Below are 24,168 nucleotides of genomic sequence, written 5' to 3'. Positions count from 1 at the left end.
GACGCCGCGCAGGCGCACTGCGAAACCTCAGGGCCGCCGCGTCGGGCGCGCTCGCAGTGTTAGTGTTGTGTTGTGTGCGCCACACGCTCCTTAGGGGGCGGCTCTTTTGGTGCTCGCGTCAGCTATGGCGGAGGCTATGGATTTGGGCAAAGACCCCAACGGGCCCACCCATTCCTCGACTCTGTTCGTGAGGGAGGACGGCAGCTCCATGTCCTTCTACGTGCGTCCCAGCCCGGCGAAGCGCCGGCTCTCGACGCTCATCCTGCACGGCGGCGGCACCCTGTGCCGGGTGCAGGAGCCCGGGGCCGTGCTGCTGGCCCAGCCCGGGGAGGCGCTGGCCGAGGCCTCGGGCGACTTCATCTCCACGCAGTACATCCTGGACTGCGTGGAGCGCAACGAGAGGCTCGAGCTGGAGCCCTACCGGCTGGGCCCAGCCCCTGCGGCCGACCAAGCTCCAGAGACGAAGCCCGGGGCCGAGGGCGCCGCCCCCGGCCCGGAGCCCGAGCCGCAGCCGCACACGGGCCGGATCGTGTTCACGGACTCGGACGACTTGGCCATCTTGACATACGTGAAGGAAAACGCCCGCTCGCCCAGCTCCGTCACCGGCAACGCGCTGTGGAAAGCGCTGGAGAAGAGCGCGCTCACCCAGCACTCGTGGCAGTCCCTGAAGGACCGCTACCTCAAGCGCCTGCGGGGCCAGGAGCATAAGTACCTGCTGGGGGACGCCCCCGTGAGCCCCTCCTCCCAGAAACTCAAGCGGAAGGCCGAGCAAGACCCCGAGGCCGCCGACAGCGGGGGTGAGGCTGCTGCTGCGGCCGCGGGGGCCCTCCGCCGACACCTGTGGTGGGGCGGGGGCTCCTCCCCTCTTTCTGTCAGACGTCCATTTTGGCATCTTTGGTAGCATCGCCCGGCCCCTCCCCCCCGACATCCGGGAAAAATTGCACCATTTTCTAATTTCTTTTCAAGTGTAGTTTACGTTTCCAATACCTGGGATATTGACATGGTTCGATATTCAAAAGGTACAAAAAGAGTGTATACAAAATTCCCCTTTCCTGCTCACCTGGTTTTCTTCTCCAGAGGCACCGTGTTAACCAGCTTCTTGTGTATATTTTCAGAGAGATTTCAGATTCCTTTTTAAAAAAAATATTTCTTCTGTGTTCAGGCAGATTCAGTATAAACCGTTTTAAAGGCGTGCCAGACCAGTTCAGTTGCATGTTTTGGCTTAACTGAATGCGTATTCACGTGAGAAGGTTCTCGTTCATTGGAAGTCTCTTCCAGGTCTTGTTCAGGGAAAGGGAATTTTGAACGCAGTTGAATTGAATGTTGGGATTCAGGTGTGGTTTAGGACAGGGCGCAAAGCTGTTAAGATGCTTTAATTTTGATCTAACGGGTATAGACGGCTTAACCTATGGAGCCTTTGTTTAAAGAGGTGTGCCCTCCCCGCCCTTCTATTTTCTTTCCTTATGTGGCCATTCCATGTAACAGTTGAAGTCTGGGGAGGTAAATCTATTTCTCCTGTTCGGTATGCTTAGTAGGAATGTTGTTTTTGGTAAAAGTGACATTTCAGATTCATTCGTTCAACAGATATTTGAGTGCCAGACACTGTTATCCTGCTGGGCTATAACAATAAATAAAAGTCCCTGTGGTCATGGAGCTTAACATGCTAGCTGGGCAGTGGTAAGTGCTATAGAGAAAAATAAATCAGGGTAAGGGCTGGGGAGCAGGTTGTTTTCTACAGGGTGATAAGGGAAGGTCACTACATAAGCTGATGTTTGAGCAGAGACTAAAGGAAATGAAAGAGCCAGCCAGGTGGTTGGTTATCTGAGGAAGTGTTCCAGGAAGAGGGAATATTAAGTGCAAAGGCCCTGAAGTGGGAATATGGCTGGTGTTCTTGGAGCAACAAAGAGACCAGTGTGGCTGGAATGGAGTAAGCAAGAGGGAGAATTTTAGGAGAGAGGACAGGGCTGTGTGGATGGGTAAGGTAGATCATGTAGGGCCTTGCGTTTAAATCAGTAGTGTTGGAACTACTGGCAAGCCATTTGGAACTTGAGACAAAATTAAGCTGGATTCACCCTACTCCAAGTAATGTTTTGATGATCAGGTATTTAAATGTAAAATTTAAAATTCTAAAATGACTAAGGGAAAACATGGATGAGTATACTTTTTAATACAGTCATGTGCCACATAACCATATTTTAGTCAACAACGGACTGTGTATATGATGGTGGTCCCAGAAGATTAGTACCGTATAGCCCAGGTGTGTAGTAGGCTGTACCATCCAGGTTTGTCTGAGTACACTCTGTGATGTTTGAACCACCACGAAATCACCGAACAATGCATTTCTCAGAGTGTATACCTGTCCTTATGCATGACTGTGTTAATTAGCATGGTGATAGTCCTGAAACCAAGAAGACTAAGAAAAAGCCTTATATATTTAATTACTTAAAATTAAAAACTTCTCATGATAGATAAAGTCAGGGCAAACTAGAAGAATATTCCCAATACATTGCAGAGTTAGTTTCCTTAATGGCCAAAGAGGGTGCAGAAGTTAGTAAGTAAAAGAAAAAGTAGTAGAAAAATGAGCAAAGGAGGGCCGGCCCCGTGGCTTAGCGGTTAAGTGCGCGTGCTCCACTACTGGCAGCCCGGGTTCGGCTCCCGTGCGGTCACCGACGCACTGCTTCTCTGGCCATGCCGAGGCCGCATCCCACATACAGCGACTAGAAGGATGTGCAACTATGACATACAACTATCTACTGGGGCTTTGGGGAAAAACAAAAAAAAAAAAGGAGGAGGATTGGCAATAGATGTTAGCTCAGAGCCGGTCTTCCTCAGCAAAAAGAGGAAGATTAGCATGGATGTTAGCTCAGGGCTGATCTTCCTCACACACACAAAAAAAATGAGCAAAGGAAATGGAACAAGAAATTTCCAGAAAAGGAAATAAATAAATGGCCAATAAAGAAATGCAGAAATATTGTGGTTACATAAGAGTAAATTAGACCTTGAGCAGAGGACAAGTATAAGCCTTGCCTGGACTTCTGACCTGTGGAAACTGTGAAATAATAAAGTGTATGTGGTGGTGTATTTTAGAAAAGTAAATCAGAGCAAGGAAATGTCATGTTTTATCTATCAGATTGGCAAAAATGAACAGAATGGGTGATAGTGAGGTATATGAAACACGGGTATACTCCTACATTATTTTTTATTTTTATTTTTTTTAAATATTTTATTTATTTTATTTTTTCCCCCCAAAGCCCCAGTAGATAGTTGTATGTCATAGCTGCACATCCTTCTAGTTGCTGTATGTGGGACTCGGCCTCAGGATGGATGGAGAAGTGGTGCCTCGATGCGCACCCGGGATCCGAACCCGGGCCACCAGCATTGCAGCGCGCGCACTTAACCACCAAGCCACAGGGCCGGCCTCCTACATTATTAATAGAAGAAAATTGGTACGGTTTCTTTGGAGGGCATTTTGACAACATCTAACAACATTTAAAATGCATCTCCTCTTAAACATGGCTATGTTGTTTCTAGGAATTTATTCTACAGATATACCCAGACTACAAAAGGGTACATAGTAAAAACGAGGTCTCCTTGCTACATACCCCTTCCCCTGGTTCCTCTTCCAGAGGCAGCTTCTGTTATTGTCCCTTCTCTGTGTCCTTTTTGCTCATAGTAAAATTAGCAAACTAGATATCAGTTTGTTCTGCAGTTTGCTTTTTATTTTTTTTGAGGAAGATTGGCCCTGCACTAACATCTGTTGCCAATCTTCCTCTTTTTTTCTTTTTTCTCCCCAAAGCCCCAGTACATAGTTGTGTATCATAGTTGTAGAGTTGTAGCTCTTCTCTGTGGGACACGGCCTCAGCATGGCTTGATGAGCGGTGAGTAGGTCCGCCCCCAGGATCCGAACCAGCAAATCCCGGGGCCTGGAAGGGGAATTCGAGAACTTAACCGCTGCGCTGACGGCTGGCCCCTCCAAGTACATTTTCTTTCTTTTTTTTTTGTGTGAGGAAGATCAGCCCTGAGCCAACATCCATGCCAATCCTCCTCTTTTTGCTGAGGAAGACTGGCCCTGGGCTAACACCTGTGCCCATCTTCCTCCACTTTATGTGGGACGCCGCCACAGCATGGCCTGACAGGTGGTGCCTTGGTGCACGCCCAGAATCCGAACCCGGGCCACCAGCAGTGGAGCGCGTGCGCCTAACCGCTACGCCATGGGGCCAGCCCCTGCTTTTTTTTTTAAACTTAATAGATCTTCAAGTCCGTGTGTGTCTGCGCATTGCTTGCCTCATTCTTTTCTCATTGATTGCATTGTGTTCCATTATGTGAATGAACCATATTTGTTTACTTTTTATTATAGAAAATTTCGAACATTTACAAAAGGAGAGAGAAAAGTATAATGAACTGTACTGCTTGTACCCGTCACCCAACTTCACCTGATTATAGTTCATGGCCAATTTTTTCATCTATACCTTTCATCCTGACTTCTGGGATTATTTTGAAGCAAATGCCAGGCATCATACTATTTTATCTATTTCAACATGTATCTAAAAGATAAGGCTTCTTTTTTTAATTACTATTTAAAAAATTTATATAAAATAAAATTGACTTATTTTGGTGTACATTTATTTATTTATTTTTTTGTGAGGAAGATCAGCCCTTAGCTAACATCTGATGCCAATCCTCCTCTTTTTTCTGAGGAAGATTGGCCCTGAGCTAACATCCGTGCCCCTCTTCCTCTACTTTATATGGGACGCCACCACAGCATGGCTCGAAAAGTAGTGCGTTGGTGCGCGCCTGGGATCCGAACCGGTGAACCCTGGGCTGCCGCAGTGGCGCGCGTGCACTTAACTGCTTGTGCCACTGGGCCGGCCCCCATGTGTGTTTTTTAAAATTTATTTTTTTTATTGTAAAATATACATTACATAAAATTTGCCATTTTAACTGTTTCGGTTCGTTGGCATAAAGTACATTCACATTGTCACGCAACCGTCACCACCATCCATCTCCAGAACTTTTTCATCTTCCAAACTGAAACTCTCGGGGCTGGCCCGGTGGCGCAAGTGGTTAAGTGCTCGTGCACTCCGCTGTGGCAGCCTGGGGTTCGCCGGTTCACATCCCGGGCGCGCACTGAAGCACTGCTTGGCAAGCCACGCTGTGGCGGCCTCCCATATAAAGTGGAGGAAGATGTGCATGTATGTGAGCCCAGGGCCAGTCTTCTTCAGCAAAAAAAGAGGAGGATTGGCAGATGTTAGCACAGGGAAGATCTTCCTCACAAAAAAAACAAAACAAACTCTGTAACCATTAAACAGTAACTCCCCATTCCTCCCTCCTGTAACCCCTGGCAGCCAGCATTCTACTTTCTATCTTTATGAATTTGATCTCTCTAGGTACCTCATGTAAGTGGAATCATACACTATTTGTCGTTTTGTGTCTGGCTGATTTCACCTAGCGTACTGTCTTTAAGATTCATCCATGTTGTAGCATGTGTGAGAATTTCATTCTTTTTTAAGCCTGAATAGTATTGTACTGTATGTATATACATTTTTTTAATCCATTCATCCATCGATGGACACTTAGGTTGTTTCCATATCTTGGCTATTGTCAATAATGCTGCTATGAATATAGGTATACTAATATCTGTTTGAGACCCTGCCTTCATTTCTTTTGAGTATATACTCAGAAGTGGAATTGCTGGATCATATAGTAATTTTATGTTTAATATTTTGAGGAACCACTATACTGTTTTCCAGTTTGTGTTTTAACACACACAGATTTGTGTAACCACCACCAAAATCAGGATACAGAACAGTTGCATCACAAAAAGCTCCCTCGTGCTGCCCCTTAATAGTCAGTTTTTGTTAAGTGGAAAAGAGAACAGAGTTAAATCCTTAGAGAAGAAAGAGTAAAAGAGAAACAGGAGGATGTTTAGCTTTAGGAGTCCCTCCTTTCTGTAGATAGTATATGGTGGATTGTGGTGTACCTCCCAGAGCTACCTTGCCCAAAGTCCTGTCATCTTAGTGTGGCTAGCATCCAGTGACTGATCAGTGTGGTTATAACATCCTGGCTCCCTCGCTCCAACTCAGTCAACTCTGAAGGCCTTCCTAGCTCCAGACCTCCCCCTGGTTTCAGCTGAGGCCTTGTTGGAACTCTTTCACAGCTCAGCTTCTCTCTCTGCCCACTCTTGGTTTCTTTTCTTCAACAAGTGTTTTCCCAGGAGCACTCCCTAATAAACACCTTATATGTTAATCTCCATCTCAGAATCTGCTTCCCAGAGAACCCAATTTCTGGCACAGTGTTGTTAATTTCCAAAATCCATAAATACAAAGCAAAAAATGAGTTAAACTTGAAGAGTATTTTTATTTTACATATCAGAACCTGGGGAAATTATCACCATTTGGATAGTACAACTTTCCAGAATCAAGAGTAGAAATTGTTGAACATGCATGTCTTATGTTTTTCTTATCCTGATCAAAACAGATGTCTTCTAGTAGAAAAGAAAAGTGCAGGTTCACTTTTGGCCTAGAGCTCACAGAGCATGTACTATGTTTTTGGTTTCTGCAAAAGAGGCTATTTCTAATCTGATGCTATTCTTCTCTTTAATAGAACCACAGAATAAGAGAACTCCAGACTTGCCTGAAGAAGAATTTGTAAAGGAAGAGATCCAGGAGAATGAAGAAGCAGTCAAAAAGATGCTTGTAGAAGCCACTCAAGAGTTTGAGGAGATCGCGGTATGCTAACTAGATTTAACTCATATATATATATATATATTTTTTTAAAGACTTTATTTATTTATTTTCCCCCCAAAGCCCCAGTAGATAGTTGTATGTCATAGCTGCACATCCTTCTAGTTGCTGTATGTGGGACGCGGCCTCAGCATGGCCGGAGAAGCGGTGTGTTGGTGTGCGCCCGGGATCTGAACCCAGGCCGCCAGCGGCGGAGCGCGTGCACTTAACTGCTAAGCCACGGGGCCGGCCCTTTTTTTTTTTTTAAAGATTTTATTTAGATTTAACTCATATTTTTTCCCTATCTCTACACCTCTCCTTTGAAATTGGTCATCCCATCTACCTTTTCATACACCCGAGGCCCAGAAAGGTAAGAGAAATTCAAGATGGAGGAGGAAAATGGAAAGTGGGGCTGATCCTAGGTTCTAGGCGTACAGCTTTTAGTTTTTGGTAGGACAACTTGAGGGGGAGAGATGGAGAAAAATTGGGGGGAATTATTTTTAAACAGTATAAAGCATCCCATTTTGAGTACTTGGATCTCAGTATAATTTTTTCAAAGTTAAGACTATGGATTTTTCTTTTAAAAGCATTTTTAAAATGCTCAGGAAAATAAATATAATTTTTTAAAAGAGTTTAATTTTTTTTATCAAGCAAGTTTAGCTTTTGGTGTACAGGCATCCCTCGGAGATATTGCAGGTTCAGTTCCAGGCTACCACAATAAAGTGACTATTACAATAAAGTGAATCATGCGTATCTTCGTTTCCCAGTGCATATAAAAGTTATGTTTACACTATACTGTAGTCGATTAAGTGTACAATAGCATTATGTCTAAAAAAACAATCCACATGTTAATTAAAAAATACTTTTGCTAAAAAATGCTAACCATCATCTGAGCCTTCAGCAAGTTGTAATTGTTTTGCTGGTGGAGGGTTTTGCCTCCATGTTGTTGGCTGCTGGCTGATCAGGGTGGTGGTTGCTGAAAGTTGGGGTGGCTGTGGCAGTTTCTTAAAATAAGACAGCAGTGAAGTTTGCCACATTGATTGACTCTTCCTTTCATGAATGATTTCTTTGTAGCATGTGATGCTGTTTGATAGCATTTTACCCACAGTAGAACTTCTTTCAAAATTGGAGTCAGTCCTCTCAAACTCTGCTGCTGCTTTAACAACTAAATTTATGTAATATTCTAAATCCTTTGTTGTCATTTTCAACATCTTCAACAGGAGTAGATTCCATCTCAAGAAACCACTTTCTTTGCCCATCCGTAAGAAGCAACTCCTCATCTGTTAAAGTTTTAACATGAGATGACAGCAATTCAGTCACATCTTCAGGCTCTACTTCTAATTCTAGTTCTCTTGCTGCTTCTACCACATCTGCAGTTACTTCCTCCACTGAAGTCTTGAACCCCTCGAAGTCATCCATGAGGGTTGGAATCAGCTTCTCTAAACGCCTGTTAATGTTGATATTTTGACCTCTTCTCATGAATCAAATGTTCTTAATGGCATCTAGAATGGTGAATCCTTTCCAGAAGGTTTTCAGTTTACTTTGCCCATATCCATCAGAGGAATCACTGTCTGTGCAGCTATAGCTTTACAAAATGTTTTTCTTAAATAATAAAGCTTGAAAGTCATAATTACTCCTTGATCCACGGGCTGCAGAATGGATGTTGTGTTAGCAGGCATGAAAACAACATTAATCTGGTTGTACATCTCCGTTAGAGCTCTTGGGTGACCAGGTGCATTGTCAATGAGCAGTAATATTTTGAAAGGAACCTTTTTTCTTCTTCTTCTTTTTTTTTTTTTTGTGAGGAAGATCAGCCCTGAGCTAACATCCATGCTAATCCTCCTTTTTGCTGAGGAAGACCGGTTCTGAGCTAACATCTGTTGCCAATCCTCCTCCTTTTTTTTTTTTTCCCCCCAAAGCCCCAGTAGATAGTTGTATGTCATACTTGCACATCCTTCTAGTTGCTGTATGTGGGACGCGGCCTCAGCGTGGCCGGAGAAGTGGTGCGTTGGTGCGCACCCAGGATCCGAACCCCGGGCCGCCAGTAGTGGAGCGCGCACACTTAACTGCTAAGCCATGGGCCGGCCCAGGAATCTTTTTTTCTGAGCAGTAGTTCTCATTAGTGGCCTTAAAATATATAGTCAACCATATTGTAAATAGATGTGCTGTCATCCAGACTTTGTTGTTCTATTGTAGAGCACAGGCAGAGTAGATTTAGTGTAGTAATTGTTAAGGGCCCTAGAATTTTCAGAATAGTAAGTGAGCATTAGCTTCAACTTAAAGTCACCAGCTGCATTAGCCCCTAACAAGAGAGTCACCCTGTCTTTTGAAGCCAGGCATTGATTTCTCTCTAGCTGTGAAAGTCCTAGATGATATCTTCTCCCAATATAAGGCTGTTTTGTCTATGCTGAAAATCCGTTGTGTAGTGTAGCTAACTTCGTTAATTATCTGGATAATTTGCTGTAGCTTCTATATCAGCATTTGCTGCTTCACCTTGCACTTCTATGTTATGGAGATGGCTTCTTGCTTTAAACCTCATGAACCAACTTCTGCTAGCTTTGGACTTTTCTTCTGCAGCTTCCTCACCTCTCTTAGCCTTCATAGAATTGAAGAGAGTTAGGGCTTTGCTCTGGATTAGGCTTTGGCTTAAAGGAATGTTGTGGCTGGTTTGACCTATCCAGACCATTAAAAGCTTTCTCCATATTAGTAATGAGGCTGTTTCACTCTCTTCTCATTTGTGTGTTCACTGGAGTAGCACTTTTGCTGAGGAAGATTGGCCCTGGGCTCACATCCATGCCCATCTTCCTCTACTTTATATGGGATGCTGCCATGGCATGGCTTGACAAGCAGTGTGTCGGTCTGCGCCCGGGATCTGAATCTGCAAACCCCAGGCAGCTGAAGCGGAGTGCACAAACTTAACCGCTATGCCACCAGGCCGGCCCCTGGAGTAGCACTTTTAATTTCCTTCAAGAACTCTTCCTTTGCATTCACTTGGCTAACCGGTACAAGAGGCCTAGCTTTAACCTGTCTTGGCTTTCGACATGCCTTCTTCACTCGGCTTAATCATTTCTAGCTTTTGATTTAAAATGAGAGACATACAACTCTTCCTTTCACTTGAACACTTAGAGGCCATTGTAGGGTTATTAATTGGCCTAATTTTAACATTGTTGTTTCTCAGGGAATAGGGAGGCCTGAGGAGAGAGAGAGAAATGGGGGAACGGCCATTCAGTGGAGCAGTCAGACCATACACAACATTTATCAATTAAGTTTGCCATCTTATATGGACGTGGTTCATGGCACCCCAAAACAATTACAATGGTGACATCAAAGATCACTGATCGCAAATCACCATAACAAATATAGTAATAATGAAAATGTTTGAAATATTGCGAGAATTACCAAAATGTGATACAGAGACATGGAGTGAGCAGATGCCATTGGAAAAATGATGCTGATAAACTTGCTTGACACAGGGTTGTCACAAACCTTCAGTGTGTAAAAAAACATAATATCTGCAACACGCAGTAAAGCTAAGTGCAACAAAACGAGGTATGCCCGTACTTAGATCTTTTTTGGAAATTTTTAGCTCTTCCATATTCAGTCCAGCTTCTAATACTCTGTTGGGATCCCATATTTAATTATAGTTATAGAGAGAGGCAGGAGGCGTAAAATAATGCATAATTGAAAAAAATCTAAATTATATGTGCATATCTTCTTCAAGAAAAAGGATATTGTAAATTAACTTTTCTTACTAACACAAAAATGGTTAAGCCTCAGTCTAAAACAGGAAAATAAAGTTTCTGTAATTGATGAGTGAAGGAATACACAGGACTTGGCAGAATTCAGGGACTATTGCTTTTTGTAATCTGAGTTTTGTTTTATTTTTTGATATTTGGTTCATTTTCCATAAACTTTCAAATGCTCTCAACAACTCTCAAACATGGCCCACATAGGTCTCGTCTCACATAACATGCTTTTTAATGTGCCTAAATGTAGTATAGCTTGGAGGCCCTAATATATTCATACAGCAATGTTTTTTATTATGTGAAGGCATTGGTAGACACTGGGGATGTAGTGATGAGTAAAACAGATACAAGTCCTGCCTTTACTGAACTTACAGTCTGAGAGTGAAGTCAGACTTTTAACAAATAATCTAATGTACATGTGTGTGCATATACACATTTTTTTTATATTCAGTGTAGCTTCTCATGTTCTGTTGGAATACCATAGGTAATTATGCATATGTAGACACATATGCACACACACTTATATACCCCCCACCTATACACACACTCCCCCGTACCCCGTCATATACATACATATATATACACGCATCCAACATGAGTAAATGTAAGAAGGAACATAGCATGTTAGAGGAACTGAAGGATGTCCAGTGTGATTAGGGTGGAAAGGGTAAGGAGGCAGTAGTTGGGAGAGACTAGATATTGCAAGAGTAAGTGTTTGTGACTTGATAATTAGGAAGTGGTTGTATTCATCATTTTCTCTAGGTGGATGAGAGCCCTGATTTTGAAATACACATAACAATGTGTGATGATGATCCACCCACACCCGAGGAAGACTCAGAAACACAGCCTGATGAGGAGGAGGAGGAAGAAGAAGAAGCAAAAGTTTCTCCATCAGAGGTGGGAGCTGCCATTAAGATCATCCGGCAGTTAATGGAAAAGTTTAACTTGGATCTGTCAACAGTTACACAGGCCTTCCTAAAAAATAGTGGTGAGCTGGAGGCTACTTGCTCGTTTTTAGAGTCTGGTCAGAGGGCTGATGGGTATCCCATTTGGTCCCGACAGGATGACTTAGATTTACAAAAAGATGATGAGGCTGCCCGAGATGCACTGGTCAAAAAATTTGGTGCTCAGAATGTAGCTCGAAGGATTGAATTCCGGAAGAAATAATTGGCAAGATAATGTGCAAAGAAAAAGGGTGTGGCAGAGTAGATGGTTAAAAAAAGATTTGTGACTGTTGAACTTTAGAGATTCTTACATTGGAACTGACACTTGTCTTTTGACCAATATTGTCATTGCTCTTTGAGTCCTAGATTTTGTAGCCAAGCAGAGTTGTGTAGGAGGATAAAAATAAAGGAAATTGGATATATTTAGAGCTGTCCTTGGCAGTATCAGTGTGTTTATGAAAGGAAAATCTAAACTAGAGAGAGCTTGGTCTACATAGTAGTAATCTTTTTCTGGAATGGAACCCTTGCTATATTGGTGACAGGAGCTAGTGACAAAGTCAAAGGAGGAAAATTAGGAGGCAGATCTTTTCAGGCAGCATGAATAAAGAGCCTCCTATCTTTTGGCAGCAGCTCCTCTAGATTGTGATAGATTCCAAATCAAGAATCTAGACATACGGAAAGATTTCATCACAAGGCCTTGAACTATCCCAAACCCTGGTATCCCCTATTGAGCTCTGATTTCTAGACTGCTTTGAAAACTTCATATTCCCTTTGTTACCTTAATATTTGGGGACCCTGCTTTTGCCTGTTTTTTTTTCTTCGAGTCCTTGTCAGTCATGTCTCTAGCATGTGTTTCTTTACTTACCACCCAGTTTGTTTAAAATACACAAACCCTAGAGAGTCTGAAGAACAGTTCTACTTGGTTACTAGTAATGTGTTTTTATTTATCGAGGATAGTTTTGTGCTAAAGACCGTGTTAGATTTAAACATTAGTGGATTTAATTCCTCTTTGTTGTGTTGCTTTCATTATTGAAAATAAATAGAACTTTGTATTTGAGTTTCTAACAAGTGTTTTCTTTGATTGTATTCACACAACCTTTTATGTATAAAATCCATAAAGGAACCAACATTTCTGGTTCTTATTAATTAGAACCAGTAAAGTGGTTCCATTTTAGAACTAATAGGCCATTAGAAAGATGCTAGATCTTCTAGATGGAGCAAAGAGAAGATCTGTGTCAAGGACTGTGAAAGTTGGCAAAATAAGGTGAACTGCTTACAGGGCCGGCCCTGTGGCTTGGTGGTTAAGTGCGTGCGCTGCGATGCTGGTGGCCCGGGTTCGGATCCCGGGTGCGCATCGAGGCACCGCTTCTCCGTTCATCCTGAGGCTGAGTCCCACATACAGCAACTAGAAGGATGTGCAGCTACGACATACAACTATCCACTGGGGCTTTGTGGGGAAAAAATAAAATAAATAAAATCTAAAAAAAAAAAAAAAAAAAAAAAAAAAAAAAAAAAAAAAAATAAGGTGAACTGCTGAGAGCCAAAGGGGAGAGAAGCCAATCAGGAGCCATTAGGTGTGTAATAGAAGGTGTCATTGCCCCACCCATATCCCCTGGGCACTCACCAGTCCAACACATGCCACCAACAGGAGTCCTGCTGCTAGCATCTGCTTGCAGTGCTGTGAATTAATGCCCCTCGGAGCGGCTTTCAACTAATAGTGAATGGGAATTAGAGGATGCATACCCAGCTTCCTTGCTGACCAGAGAAATGACACAACTGAATATTTGAGTTACCGCGTGAGTGGGCTAATGGTTTCCATGCCATCTTTTAGAGGTCCCCAGCAGAACTAAGCATAATTACCCACAGTGGTAATCTGTTTATGAATGCACCCTGTGCTTCCTTCTCTTGTCTCACATCCCAGCTTCCCTACTAGTGCATCCTGGAATCACATCAGTTACACTCAACTACTTTAGAGTCTGCTTCTGGGGGAACCCAGCCTAAATCAAAGTACTTAACCTTTCCTTCCTCCTTAGTATGTTGGAAGGATGCAACACACTCCCAGTAGTAACTATAGCTTACTACGGTTAGTGCTGTTGAGTCAGTTCTGACTCCTAGGGACCCTGTGTACAGCAGAGTAAAACCCTGCCCAGTCTTTTTGTGCCATTGTCTTACTTGGTGCTGTATCAGATAATGCTCCACTGCTATTCATAGGGTGTTCATGGCCAATTTTTTTGGAAGTGGGTGGCCAGGTCCTTCTTCCTAGTCTGTTTTAGTCTAGAAGCTCTGCTGAAACCTGTCCACCATGGGTGACCCTGCTGGTATTTGAAATATCGGTGGCATAGCTTTCAGCATCACAGCAACACACAGCTGTCACAGTATGACAGTCAACAGACAGGTGTTGTGGTTCCTTGACTGGGAAACGAACCCAGGCTGTGGCAGTGAGAGCACTGAATCTTAACCACTACAGCTCACTATAGTAGTAATTCTTAAATGGGGATTGGGAGGGGTTGGGTGGGGGGTATGTGTTTAAAATGTGTTCTCTGTTCTGATATGACTCTGGGGTGGGTGAAAATCATTGCTTTAGATATGAAATGGAGATGTCATCTAGGATGTCTATACCTTAGGAAAGTTACCACAGCCTATTGGCTTTATGGGGCTAGAAATTCCAGTTTTGTCAAATCACGTGCAAAAGGGTATGATTTATTATAACCAGACTCTCAGAAGACATGTTTAAACCAAAATAAATGCCAACTACAGTGCTCATTATAAACTGGTAAGTTTCAGATATCTGGTTTTGTAATTTCTCTGGTCATTCATTTCTCCCGCTGGGAGATATATGTGGGGAATCAAATAATCAGAAGTATTTTTGGGAGCACAAACCTAAGCAAGGAAAATGAGTTGAATATTAATGGTTAATGACATTGAGCTATGGCTGCATCTGCCACACAGACCAGCTATTCAAGTCCTGAAGTCAGGATACTTTTTCCTTGAACTGCCAGATTCTTGTTCTTCAGGCTTGCTTTTCTCCACTTCATGAGTCTGGCTCTGCTTTTCTGCTTGTGCTCTGGGAGACATCGTTTCTTACTCCTTTTAGCTCTTGAATTCTGGGCCTTCCCCACCATTCCTCACTGCTCCTCCCCTTTTCCTGTACTCCAGTTTTTGAAATTTTCTAGGCCTTAAATAACCTGTATGACTTCATTAGTGCCAGAAACATACCTTTCTGTCTCCTCTTTCCCTGTAGCCGTGGGCTGTGCCCTTGGTATTCAGTTTTCGTCTGTTCCCTATTCCTTTGAAGCAGGTGCAGTTGAATTCTGAAAGTTTATCCTGCTGCTTGAATTGTTCGGATCTTCTCTTGCTTTTGGTCTAATGCTGTTTGCTGGATCATATGCCCACCTGCCTATATCAGTAATGTATATTTAATTGCATGTAACAGAAAACCTAACCTAAAGGACTTTAAAAAATAAGGTAATTTATATTTTATATATATGACAAGAAGTCCTGAGGTGGAGTGGCTTCAGGGTTGTTTCTGTTTTTCTGCTCTGCCATCTTTACCTTGTTGTGTAGGCTGCTCCCCTTATGGTTGAAAGGTGACTGCTATAGTTCCAACAGCAGAAGAGGGAGGATTTCCTCTTAGTTGTCTCCTTTATTGGTGGGCAGCCTTTCTCAGAAACCCCTCATAGACTTCTCATTGGTCAGAAGTATGGCACATGCCCCTTCCCAGCTCCCTCTCTGGGAGGGTAAATGAAATTGATGTAGATTAATCAAGATCTGTCCTTCTTGGGCTGCAGATTGTATAACCTTCTCTGAGAATGTGCCCTGGAAGGGGAGGGTGAATACCCAAACAAAAGTCAGGGAGTTTAGAGTCTGCTAAAAACTTCCATTGTACAGACAAATCTAGTCCCCTTCAGGAGCAAGAACATTCTATCCAGAAGCTATCTCCCTATCGTTAATCTGGACTTAACTTTTTGAGTTCTGTCTTGTCTCATCTTCCCTGTAACTTTCCTTAGCGTTTTTAATTTGCTTCCTGAGCATATTTTCTTATAGTGAATGCCATTTATGCTTGTCTATCAATAATAATCATTACCTTGAAACTTACTCTTCATGTCTTCCTGGTCTTTTCCTCTCACGTTCTGCAGCTTCCAGTATAGTTGTGTGTGTCAACAGGAGGGCTTCCCTAGTTCTTTCTTTTGATTTTCTACCTGCAGCTTTCAGTTTTGATAGTTTGCTGGCTCTGGGATCTTTCTGGGGAATATATCAGATTGCTTTCTGGGCTCATCACTCCCCGCTGTCGGCTGCCTCAGGCATGAGGTCATACATTTGTGTCCAAAGATTTGGAGAGCTCATCTGGGCCATGCAGAGAAGCTTGCTGATGACTGTTCTACCCAGCAGTTTGTGTGTTTAATTGATAGGTGCCGTCCACACTTAAAACTGTCGTCCAGATGTAAGTAAATCAAATTATTTTCTAACTTTTGTGTTTTTTTGGTGCGGAAGATTAGCCCTGAGTTAACATCTGTTGCCAATCCTCCTCTTTTTGCTGAGGAAGATTGGCCCTGGGCTAACATCCGTGCCCACCTTCCTCTACTTTATATGTGGGACGCCTGCCACAACACAGCTTGATAAACAGTGTGTGGGTCCATGCCTGGGATCCGAACCTGCGAACCCCGGGACACCAAAGCAGAGCGCGCAAGCTTAACCACTATGCCACTGGGCCTGCCCCTTTCTAACATTTTTAAAGTGGGTGGAGGAAACTTTTTGCAAATAGATTCTTACAGGTGCTAAAATAGTTCAACAAGGAGGCCATTAGACTGAGGTGGATCTAGTGCCTTTGGTAGCTTGTATAAACCAAAACCCAAGCCAGAGTCAATGCACTCGAATCTAAGAAAATGAAGCTGAAGAAGAGGAAATTTGGATACACAAAGAGGCACACAGAGGAAAGACCATGTAAGGTCACAGGGAGAAGATGGCCATCAGCATAGCAAAGAGAGAGACCTCAGAAGAAACCAAACCTGCAGACACTTTGATCTTGGACTTTCAGTCTCCAAAACTGTGAGAAAATAAATTTTTGTTGTTGAAGCCCCCTAGTCTGTGCATGGTATCAACACTGTCAAATAGTTAAATCAGATTCTTTTTTTGTAGATTTGTGCCACTAATATGTGTGTGTGTGTGCATGTTGTGTGCATGTATGCATGTGAATTTTAATTCCCTAGGTGATTAATGAAAGTACAGCTCATATTAGGAAAATATCTTCTGCTGAGTATAATTTGGCCATAAATATTGATATTGGAACATTATGGCACTTGTGCTTTAGTGTATAAACACCTAGAGAAACTCTTCCACATAATGCATCCAGACACCAGTAAGGATGTCCCCCTCACAACTGTTTGTATTAGTGCAAAACTGGTATCTTCGGGCCGGCTCCGTGGCTTAGCGGTTAAGTGCGCGCGCTCTGATGCTGGCGGCCCGGGTTCGGATCCCGGGCGCGCCCCGAGGCACCACTTCTCCGTCCAACCCGGGGCCGAGTCCCACGTACAGCAACTAGAAGGATGCGGACCTATGACGTACAACTATCTACTGGGGCTTTGGGGGGAAAAAAATGAATAAATAAAATCTTTAAAAAAAAAAAAAAAAAAAAAAACTGGTATCTTCGTAGAACTAGGTGTATGTGTACTGACCTCGTTTTGACACCTTCACATGTAAAGTAAAGCAAATACGACAGAACAGAATGCAAATTGATAAAATGAACAAAGAAGTATTATTTTTCAAAGATATTTTTATTATACCAAAGTAAACTCACATAGACCTTTATACACCAAAATCTATTTTTAGAAGTTACCATTTCAAAAGAAGGGAGAAGACTGAGAATGGTTGTCCCAGGTTTTAGATTAACATATAATTTATAATAAAATGAGGAATTTTATGGATATATATGTATATATGTAAATATGTACAAAAAACCTAAGATCTTAACTGGAAACATTAACATCATTAGACTGTATTCAGTGTTTATGATGTGATTTTTTGGTATGTTTTAAATAGTCAAAGTAAAAATACATTTATAAGTGAAGATTACTCAATATTATCTATTTATTATAATCCATTTGATCATTCCCTTAATGATGGATACTTGAGGTAGTTTCTAGTTCTCAATTCAAATCCTCAGAGCTTTGGGAAAAAACTCACTTTTATGAACTCACATCATCAGGAAATAAGCATTCCTTCATTTTCTACACGACAAACTAATTTCAAGTTTGCCAGAAGGGAAAGAGGTGCCAATGTGCCCTTTGGACACCTATTCTTGCCTGGGTTAGATTATAGTTTCTGGATTTTCCAGACTGTGGAGGACGTGGTGATTACAGGGAGAAGGTCATATTTGTCAGTAAAATACTTTTTTTCGTAAGGATTCAGCAGACATGTCCTCTGCCTAGTACCCACAGTGCTTCCAGAGGCAGTATGGAGCTTGGACACAATCCTTTACTCAGTGAAGTGTGTACAGAAGATAACCATTGCTCACAAGACAGAGTAAAAAAACCTCCATTTCGGTTTCCAAGTGGTTTCTCCTTCCCCCTGCCTTAGTTTTGTCCCAAACAGGATGAATTCATTGTTCGTTGTCCTTTCAATTGCACTGATTCTGCATCGAAAGAAAGGCCTGGACCACGTTCTGAGAATGCCATCTTCCTCCTGAAGCTCTGGTCCTGGTGAGCTTTGCAGCATGTGGAGGAGTCTGAAAATCTTCCTCACTGGGGCACATTTGGGGTCCTGGAGGGTCCTCTTCCTGTGGATCAGGATTCAAAAAAGTTTGTACCTTTTACTAAAAATCTGTTGATGGCAGGAGTTGACCTAAAGGCTTGAGGTTTCTACATATTGCTGGTGCAGTTGGCTGAGGGGATGAGATGGTTCTCCAGTTGACTGTGTGTACTGCAGCCACAAGTCTGTCTCAGTCTGTCCCTTTTCGAGGATCCCATTCTGCAAGCAGAGCCTGGTAGCCCTCATCCCACCATTGCATAATGTAAGATATGTTCACCTGACCCAGATCCTGTGGTGGTTGTGTTTTGTGCTCAGGATGAGGCTGAGAATAGTCCTTCAACCGTAGTACTCCCGTGTCAGTCTGTTCTTGATGATCCTGACATTTTTCTTGGTATTGGGGCCAGAAAGGATTCCGGGTATCCAAGAGGTCTCCTCCCGGAGTTGGTGGTATTGGCACATAATTTCTAAGTGTCGAAGTAGAGGGACCATTCTCTCCTCCCTGCACAGCCTGCATGGGCTGCGTCATCATGACACTTTGTCCTTGGATCACCCCAGGGACAAAGGACACACGGGATTGGAGAAGAGTAGGTAGAAATGTTTGGTTCCCGCTGAAAGAATTGGAAGAAGGAAAAGGACAAGACCTGCCTGGAAGAGTGGACAGGTCGATTTGGTGCTGCTGAACTGTCAGATCTGGTCTCCCATTTGGGCCATCTACCAAGAAAATCACGGGCTCACTTCTGCTCTGCCCAGGGTACACAGATCTTCGGTTCTGAAACCACATGTATGTGAGGAAAAGGTAGACACAGACATCATAAGACATAAGCAATTCTGGCTTCGTTTCTCATACTGTGTAAAGCAAAGGGGCTATTAATATAGACCCTAATCTCAGGATATATATGTGAAATTAATTATCCTGGTTCATGTGTTCAGTAGGTATGTGTCTGTATATATGTGTGTGCGTGTATGTATGTACGTGTATACATAAACATACAAACACATCATCGAGCTCATAACACATTCACCAATCCACTATAGATGAATTAAAACTCTGGCTGAAAAGGCATATGCTCTAGAATCCACCCTCTAATTTCAACAATGGATCAGCGAACAAGGTCTCTTGACCATGTTGACGTTTTTCTCCTCTTTGTTGATGTGTGCACAAGGATACATATCTTATATACACGTGTGTAAATCTGATCAAGTGTTAATAAGCACAAATAAATGTTTTTGAGGGCTAATGTGCTGAGAAACCTATGAACATGTTTCTTAGTAATGAGCATTGAACATATACTAAACCACTATGCCCATAACTTAGGTAGAAGAACGTACTCAATGAGGACGATTTTGTTCCTCAACTGGAGGACATTTGACTCTGTAGACTTTTGGGGGGTGTTATGAAAGGGAGGAAGGGAGTTGAGTGGGGTATCTAGTTGGTAGGGGCCGGGAATGCTGAAAAATATCCTACCAGCCACAGGATAGCCCCTCATTATCTGGCTCCAAATGACAACAGTGCCAAGCTATAGAAAACCTGACAGAGTGCTCTCAAAATAAGTATTAACTTGCACATTTTCCCATAGTTTTGTTGCTGGTGATTCTAAATGGATGCACCACTGACAATTTGGTTTGGACTTGAATTCTTGATTCCCGAATGCCTGTTTGTTTAGCCAGTTTTTTCCTAGTTGGAATGTCAGGGAGTTGGTTCTCTCAAAGGCTCGAACTAGGATGTTTGATTGAGATCTTGTGATGGATGTCTGGTCTTGTCTGGCTTCTTTTGGTAAGTATTCTAAAGGAGAACATAGGGACGAAAGGATTTTTAGGACAGCTTTCACATTGAGACCGGAAAGTCAAACTTGTGAAAATAATGCTGACCTCTCACTCCCTCTGAATCCCCCTGAGATGACAGAAGAGGAGGACGCCTGCTTACAGCAGCAGGACCAAAAGGTCCAAAGCCTTGCTTGCTGAGAACCTGCCTGTCCCAGGCAACTGTGGGACCATGCTTATATTTCTGATACTGGGTTGCCCAGAACAAGCTGTAACTGGCTCCTAAGGTAAGGATTCTTTGTGGCGAATTTGGGCACAACATGCAGAATTGTTCCCCGTCTCAATGGGCCCCACTGAAGAACTGCATTTGGACTCGGGTTCTTACCTTTAGTCCATGGCTGAGGCTGGTCCTGTCCCTGGGTTTGATCTTCTAAAGAGCATCCGGAGCCAATTGTCTTTCTTTTGCTCTGTGGTTTTTAAACCAAATCTAAGTGGGAAAAGAAGACGTGAAGGTCATGTAACTCGGTCTATGTCATTCCAAATATCAGTGCAATTGAACAAAACTGATTTGATCAACTGCCCTTGGGGTAATATCCATAAGAGGAAGGTGATGTATTATCCTAGGAATGATGTTACCATCAGCGTATATTTCAGCACAGCACAGCACACTATCGGCTCTTAACTCAAATTAACATTTCTTTTATGGTCATCCTCAGGAATATCCAAAGTAAAATTCCCTGACTTAAGAGACACTGTTAGTTCTCTAAAAGGAAATCAATATCTTTCTTTCTCTCTGTCTTGTCTGTCTCTGTTTCACTCTCATAGGAGGTCTTCAATGTCTGAATGTCTTTTCTTGGCTCCCATCATCTCTTCATAAGTAATACCATTTCAGAATACACAGTGCATATGGAATTGATCTTAGAAAAGATTTTCTTTATGTAGGGCAGTAGAATTAGGCACAGCCAAGAGCTGGACTAACACTCATCCACATTTCCTCTTATTTATTTCGTCCCATAGTCAGCAATAGATAAGGAGACTGCTGGGGATCCGGTACATCTCGCTGTAAAACTGTTGTGACTAACATGACAATTGCACTCTTGGCTTGTTTCCTCATTACTGGAGTCAAAATTGCAACGTACTTTCTAATTCTGAGTGTTTTATTTTGGTAGTTTGATAATTCATGATGAGATTTAGGATGTGAATGATAAATAATATCCGATGAATGACTCATATCCCAGGCATTGTGCTAAAAGGTTATATCTGTTCTCTAAATTAGTCAAAATATTTTCCGATAAGAAGTCTTAAGCACAGGTTGAAACTGGAAACTAATGAATAAGTTAGTGAACGCTATGGCAGAGCCAACCTCATCCTACATTGTTTCCTGGACTTGCCATCCTCCACAGCAGTTCAAATGGGCCCAGTATCTCTCATGCAGCCAATCACCAGATATTCCCCAGAGTGCAATTTAATTACTGGGATTTGAGAAAACTCTGTCTCCTACACCCAGAACAAATGCATTAAGAGAAAAGTAAAACTTCTCCCCAGCATCCCCTCAGACTGATGCCTTTATAGCCAGTGGCTTATTGGAGACTATATATTTGATAGAAAAATCTGAACTCATTATTTTCCTCTAAAAGCAGATTTTTATTGATCTTCATTGCAATTGAATTGTTTACAGCTATCTCCTTGCTAACTGAAGAAATCCAACTTAGTTTCCTTTTTCATCAGTAGTTCTATTCAAAATAATACAATATGGGATTTTACTTCATACACTTCTGTGTGTGAATCACATTTCAGATATTGATTCAAAAAAACTAGCCTAAAAATTGGGAATTTACGTGAGTTCTTGCCCCCCAGTCCCCTCATAATTACATATTAATCAATCATTATTCTGCAGTATATATTCAATATGTAATGATACCATATCATTATCAAGTGATCCAATTTCCTGTATTCTCTAAATCTCAAAATATCATTTAATTACCTCCAATTGGGAGAGCCTGAACCAGTATATTCTCCTTCCTCCATCGGTGAATATACCCAACCAATATCTCCACCATTAGTAAAAGATATAAACAGAGTTCTTGTTTTTATTTTGTTTTTAATATTGTATAACAGGAAAAACCTTTTGAGCAACATACCTGACATAGGAGAATTGCCTGAAAGTGCTGAGCCCAGCTTTTCTCTTTACCTTGACCGTGACAGATAATGAAATAGAAACCTAATGCCTACCTGAATTTTAGACTTTGCAATGCCAATTTCTTTGGCTAATAGTTCTCTGGTAGCTTGATCAGGGTAAGGGTTGTGTTCAAACCGCTTTTGGAGGACATCCTTTTGACTCTGGTTGTAAACAACCCTGCCTTGCCAGGTTTCTTTTTGTATTATGCCTGATGAAGAGAAAACAGGGAGAGGAGTATGAAGAATATGTTTATGGGTTAAAAACTGTGTGAGCATATGTCTTATGTTTATTCCAAGTTGAAAGCCTATAGGTCCAACGATTATTCAATATTTTTACATTAGGGATGCAGCTAAAATCCTGCTAAATCAGAGACATCTAGGTTGAATATATATAAAATAGAAAAAATGATAATCTGTGGTCTGAGTTACCAAAGGAAGAAGTTACAGAAAATCCACAAAATTGCATGCAAAGAAAATAACAAACAATAGGAGCTAGGAAAATTAATGGAAATAAATGAAACCAGTAAAGCATAAAAAAATTAAAAGGATAAATAAAAATACACAAAACTGATACTTTGTGATAAAAAATACACTTTAATAAAATTAAATATATTAGGTATTCCTTATATATTTTTCTCCATTTAAAGTGTCAACTTTAAAACTTTCGACAACCCACATATGGGACTCATGGCTGTCATCTTAAATTTGAAATTCCAGTCTCTAACTTCAAAGCACCCATCAATTTCCTGACACAATTTATCACTGCAAAACAGCCCCTGCTCCAGCAATCTATCCCTCTAATCGTGATTGTGACTTTAACTTTTGTAAACTCTGGAAAATAAACAAAGCGTGTGGCATTATCAAAGAAGAGAGCAAAAAGCAGATGGGAACTGACCACTTGCAGAGCTGTTCAAATCCATCTTGGGAAGAGGTACCTGGATTCTGCAGAGACCAGCAGACAACTGAGCAACTCCCCAAGACAGCTTATCAATCGGCGACCCACCGATTCCTTAAATATGCTTCTATTTAATCCCTTTATTAAATATTTAACACTTTTAGGAAGAAACTTGAACTAATCAGATTAAGAGGAGGTACAGATTCTACCAGGTAAGTTTACGTCTATCATAATATCTTTCCAAATGTGACTTAGAATCTCTTCTCTCTAGTTTACTTATATACACATATATAAATATTTTGTTCTCTATAATGTTTTAGTACTCTTGCTTCTTAATTATTTTGGCTTGATGCTGTTATTTATAATATTATTTGGATATCCTTACTTCACTTCGTATTTTTCCTGTTTTCCTCAGCTCTTCCTGAAACACATTTCTTTCCATCATTGATAGTAGGGTTTATGTGTCATCTTGACTAATTTGTACTCCACAGTTATTCAAAAAAACACTAGGCTTGCTGTGAAGGTATTTTGTAGATTGATTAAATTACACAATCAATTGGATTATCCTCAGTAATCTGGGTGGGGCTGATACAATCAGTGAAAAGACTTTAAAATTGAAGTATAATTGATATACAATATCCTATTATTTTCAGGTGTACATCATAGTGATTAAATGTTTATATACATTACAAATTGATCACCACTATAAGTCTAGTTACCATCTGTCACCATATACAGTTATTACAATATTATTGCTTATATTCCCTGTGCTGTATGTTACATCCCTATGACTTATTAATTTTATAACTGGAAGTTCAAAAAGTCTTAAGTGCAAAGCTGCGGCATTCCTGAAGGAAAAGAAATCACACCTGTGGATATCAGCCTCCTTTTCTGGCAGAGAGTTTCAGCCTGCACTTCCAAAGGGGCTGCACTAGAAATCTCATTCTTGCTTATCCAGCCCCCACAACTGTATAAGCTAATTCCTTATAGTCTTTGAACTATAAAGACCATAAAGACCATAAATGTCTTTATGTGTGTGTGTATGGATATATATGTGCACACATATATATATATATAATTTCGCTAGTCCCCTGTGTGACTTGAATTCAGAACACTACTGATTCTGTTTCTCTGGTTGAAATTAAACTATACAGAGGTTGGTACTGGGGGTGGTGATA

General features: G+C 41.7%; 2 protein-coding genes across 2 annotated transcripts; one reads left to right on the top strand and one right to left on the bottom strand.

Moving 5' to 3' along the window:
- The first annotated feature begins 33 nt into the window (after nt 1-33).
- On the top strand, nt 34-12,469 carry TERF2IP (TERF2 interacting protein). The gene is made up of 3 exons (XM_004437097.3): nt 34-797; nt 6,604-6,728; nt 11,231-12,469. Exons 1-3 carry the CDS (start codon nt 125-127, stop codon nt 11,633-11,635), a joined length of 1,203 nt encoding a protein of 400 aa, XP_004437154.1. The 5' UTR covers nt 34-124; the 3' UTR covers nt 11,636-12,469.
- Nucleotides 12,470-18,346: 5,877 nt separating this feature from the next.
- DUXB (double homeobox B) lies at nt 18,347-18,937 on the bottom strand. Its single transcript, XM_087420332.1, has one exon. It carries the CDS (start codon nt 18,935-18,937, stop codon nt 18,347-18,349), a length of 591 nt encoding a protein of 196 aa, XP_087276458.1.
- Between the last annotated feature and the right edge of the window lie 5,231 nt (nt 18,938-24,168).

Source organism: Ceratotherium simum, chromosome 30 (genome assembly GCF_057802395.1).
Source record: "Ceratotherium simum simum isolate JZ-2026a chromosome 30, ASM5780239v1, whole genome shotgun sequence".
In the NCBI taxonomy this organism is placed as follows: domain Eukaryota; kingdom Metazoa; phylum Chordata; class Mammalia; order Perissodactyla; family Rhinocerotidae; genus Ceratotherium; species Ceratotherium simum.
The sequence above is the reverse complement of the archived record's forward strand: the minus strand, read 5'-3'. Positions and strand labels throughout refer to the sequence as shown.